Source organism: Protobothrops mucrosquamatus, unplaced genomic scaffold (assembly GCF_001527695.2).
Source record: "Protobothrops mucrosquamatus isolate PMUCROS unplaced genomic scaffold, P.Mucros_1.0 scaffold2998, whole genome shotgun sequence".
NCBI lineage: Eukaryota > Metazoa > Chordata > Lepidosauria > Squamata > Viperidae > Protobothrops > Protobothrops mucrosquamatus.
Genome location: NW_015389018.1, coordinates 89,819 through 93,940, shown reverse-complemented (window position 1 = coordinate 93,940; position 4,122 = coordinate 89,819). Strand labels below are relative to the sequence as shown.

Here is a 4,122-nt window from a genome sequence, read left to right as displayed (position 1 = left end):
TTGCAGTAATCCGCTTAACGACTGTGGCAGAGGAGCTCCTGTAGGACAGCTCGCTCAACGGCTTCCTTTTTTTTTTTTATATATACTTTTTATTTATAAAACAATTAAAAAAAAACATTGGATTTGACCTGACATTCCAGTATATACATTCTTATCAGATTATACCATATTTTACAATCAATTCATTATCTCTACATATACATTAAATTTTATATACATTATCTATTCTAAAGTAACATACATTTCTACCTTATCATTCGTCTTTAATCCCAGCCGTCCTTTTCAAATTCCTCCAGCTTCCTTAACGGTGGAGATTTTGTGCTCCGTTGCGGTCCAGTTTTCTGTTTTAAAAAACGAGGGTTGAAACAATTGCTTTGAAACACGTTTGTTCCCCCCCCCCCACAAAGGGCTGCGGTTTTAACTCTATTTGCCCCCCCCCAAATGTAACCATTCATCCTCGCCCCTCCCGATGAGAGGACTACGGACTTCTGGCCCAGGGCTGCCCCAAGGGTGCTTTTTTCAAGAGTCAACTGGACTCTTTCTTGTTTTTCCTTGAAGACCTTTCGCTTCTCGTCCAAGAAGCTTCTTCAGCTCGGAGAAGAACTGAAGAAGCTTCTTGGATGAGAAGCGAAAGGTCTTCAAGCGAAAAGCAAAAACATCCAGTTGCCTTTGGAAAAAAAAGCCCCTTTGTGTCTCGGTGAGATGGGTGCCCTGTCCCTGGCAAAGGGTGAGAGGGCAGGGATGCCAGGCCCCAATCTGCCCGTGTGTGTGTGTGTGTGTGTGTGTGTGTGTGGCAGGGGTAGTCAACCTTGGCTCTTTTATGACTCGTGGACTTCAACTCCCAGAATTCCTGAGCCAGCTAAGCTGGCTCAGGAATTCTGGGAGTTGAAGTCCACGAGTCATAAAAGAGCCAAGGTTGACTACTCCTGGTGTATGGTCTACTTTTAGGAAGGCCATGCCCCTTTTCTCCATTTACTGGGGGGGGTGTGGATTGTGGACCACCTGCCCTCTATCCCAGGGACTCCACTCCCAGATCCTGAAGCCCCTGGCTGCAAGTTAAGGTCTGTCCCATGTTTGGGGCAGCCCAAATGCTTGATCCCAGTTTGGCCAGGATGCCCGGCACCCCCCTCCCCCCTCCCCATGGGACACCCCCCCCGGAAGGTTTGGCCTTTCTGAAGATTTCAGCTGCAGCTCTTCTTTCTCCGTCTCGCCCTGGCAGTACCTGGAGCTGCGGTTTTCCAGGAAAGTCCGGCTGTGTGGCACAATCCAGTACATCATTGCCACGGTAAGTGCCCAGGATGCGGTGGGCATTCTCCCCTTCCCTCCCCCCCCAAATCCCTCCCTCCCCTTGAGAGGGTGGTCTCCCATGCTGCACAGCCTGAAAGATGCAAGGATCAGAGCTGGCTGAGGCGGAAGAGAAGAAACTGCCCCTCACCCCAGCATGGTCTCCACACTGACCATGGGTGGCTCCCTTTGGGGTCCCCCCACCCCCACAAGAAAGAAAGATTCGGGGGCAGAAAGAGGAACTTGCTCAGAAAGAGCCCGCCAGGCCAAAAACCTTGCCTAGCTTGTTGGGTTGAGGTGCTGCCTTGGTGGACAAGCCAGTGGGGGGGGGGCGGGGGGAGCATGGATCACCTGCCCCCCAGCCCCTCCCTCTGCAGCTTTGCAGGTTTTAAAAGCCCTGCGCTGTGCCTCCCTCCCTCCCTCCCTCAGGTGCTGTACACGGGAATCGTCATCTACGCCCCGGCCTTGATCCTCAACCAAGGTAGGTCTCACTTGCTCTCCTCTCCCGCACTCTGAACTGGGCTGGGATTCATACAGCCCCCCCCGCCCCCCCCAGTCAGCTGAAGACCCAGGGGCTGTCCTGGCCCAGGGACAGACTCCCCCACACCCACGCTGATGAGTGTGACACGCGTGTGCATGCCGGTCCAGGCCCTGGTGCTTCGGCTTCTCTCTCCATGGATTGTGGGCTGACTGAAGCACTTGTGTGAAGGCAGTTCCCCGGGGTCGGAGAGTGGATTGGGGGGGGGGAGTTCAACTCCACCAGATCTGACCCACTTTGCAGGAGTTGTGCCCACCCCGGCCCCTCCCCGGGGAGAGGCGTCCTCTTTCCTCTGCCTCTCTGCTTCCAGGCGAAGCCGGCGGACTCGCTGGGAAAAAAAAGGGAGAATCTCAGAATAAAGATTCTTTTTCTCGTTTTCTTGTTTTTTCAGTGACGGGTCTGGACATCTGGGCCTCGCTTCTCTCCACGGGCACCATCTGCACTTTCTACACCACCATTGTGAGTCGAAGGGGCGTCCGGCCCTTGTACACCCCCTTCCTCCAATCTCCCCCCCCAGGAGGCTTGTGGGGAGGGGTCTGGGCTGTTGCTGGGATCCTTTTGCTCTCCCCCAAAGCCCAAAGCCCCGGGCGGTGCCCCAGAGGAGCTGGTTGACCTCCCAGGACCCCCTTCTTTTCCAGGGGGGCATGAAAGCGGTCATCTGGACGGACGTCTTCCAGGTCTTGGTGATGCTGTCCGGCTTTGTGGCCATCTTGATCCAGGGGACGCTGCTGGTCGGGGGGCCGGGGCAGGTCCTCTCCATCGCCCGCAACCACTCCAGGGTCAACCTGGGAGAGTAGGTGGAGCTGCTGCGGGGGGGGGTATTGGGGGTCCCCCGGCCCCCTCACTCTCTAGTCCTCCATCTGGGAGGGGGCTTGGGAGTAGGAGTACCCCGTTTGCTGAGCAGATGGGATGGGTTCAGTCTGACATTGTGCTGAAAGGAGGGGAAAAATGGACCCCCAAATGCTGAATGGGGCCATTTTCAGGGGAGTGACTTAGGTGAGAAATGGATGGATGGATGGATGAATGAATGAATGGACGAAGTAACTAACGAATAAATGCAAGACTGTTGCCTTATTCCTGTCTGAATCTCCCAGCATGAAGGAGATTTGAGAGTGACATTTCAAGGTGGATCCCTTAAATCTTTTTTTTTCCAATGGCGGGAAAAAACCCATCCCTGAAAGTCAGACAAATAAGTTTGAATTCCTTTTTAAGAAATCCCAGGCTGCAGCAACTTCCCCCAGGAGCCCCCCCATTTCCTTTGTGTCGGTCTGCGTGTCTGTGCGTGTGTGCCTGCATGTCCAGAACTTCATGAGGTCTAGCCCCATGTCGCTTGGTAAATGCCCCTGGAGACGCACCTTCCTTCTGACTCTCTCTCCTCTCTCTCTCTCTGGCCCCCTCCAGCTTCAACCTGGACCCCCACAGCCGCTACACCTTTTGGACCTTCCTCTTCGGGGGCACGCTGGTCTGGCTCTCCATGTACGGGGTCAACCAGGCCCAGGTCCAGCGTTACGTGGCCTGCAAGACGGAGAAGGAGGCCAAACTGTGAGTTGCCCGGAGGAGTTCCGCTTCTGGCCCCGCGTCCCGGGAATTTGTCGGATCAGAGGCTGGGGGGGGCTCTCCCGAAACCGGGGGAGGCTGAGGGGCCCCTCCCTGCACTTCAGGGCATCTTTTGAGGGTCACCAGCCCCCTGCCAGCCCCGACGGCTCCGGAAGCAGCGAGGGTGGGGGCAAAGCCGAGCATTGTGCCCCCCCACTTGCGTCACTTTGGGCTGTGGCAGGGCCCGGGTGGCTCGGCTGGGGGCAGCCAGCCAGGTCTGGGCAGGGAGGAGTGAGCGCAGCCCTCCTTATCGCCTCCAGCCGCCCCCCCCTTTTAAAATCTATTCTGCTGCTGCCGTGGCCGGCCCCACCCAGTGGCCCCCCCTCCTGCCTCCTCCACCTGGGTGTACAAACACAGGCGGGTGGCTGTGCCTTCCTTGCAGGACCCCCTCCTGTCACCCACCTCACGGGGGTCACGGGGCTATCGGCCTCTCCCCACAAAGGCTTGTTTTCCTTCCAGGCGGGGCCGTGGGTCACCAGGCGGGAGGGGGAGGGGGAGGGGGGAGGGGAGCAGCCTCCCTTGAGCCTTCAAGAGCCTCTCTTCCCAGCTGCCCCCCCCCCCCCCCCCCCCCCCCCCCCCGGTCTGACTGGAGCCTTCGGCCCTGTTCTGGGCGACCGCAGAATTTTATTTTATTTTTTTTGTCCATTTATGCTGCCCATCTTGTGTCTGACGAGCCTTGTGATTTTAAGATTGTAGTCCTCATG

General features: G+C 56.6%; 1 protein-coding gene across 1 annotated transcript in view; it reads left to right on the top strand.

The window, feature by feature from the left end:
* Positions 1-4,122, top strand: part of SLC5A5 (solute carrier family 5 member 5) — a 17,108-nt gene that overhangs the window by 7,330 nt on the left and 5,656 nt on the right. Inside the window, 5 exon segments of the mRNA XM_029286156.1 lie at positions 1,220-1,285; positions 1,714-1,765; positions 2,214-2,281; positions 2,461-2,615; positions 3,224-3,413. Coding sequence (XP_029141989.1) covers positions 1,220-1,285; positions 1,714-1,765; positions 2,214-2,281; positions 2,461-2,615; positions 3,224-3,413 — 531 coding nt within the window.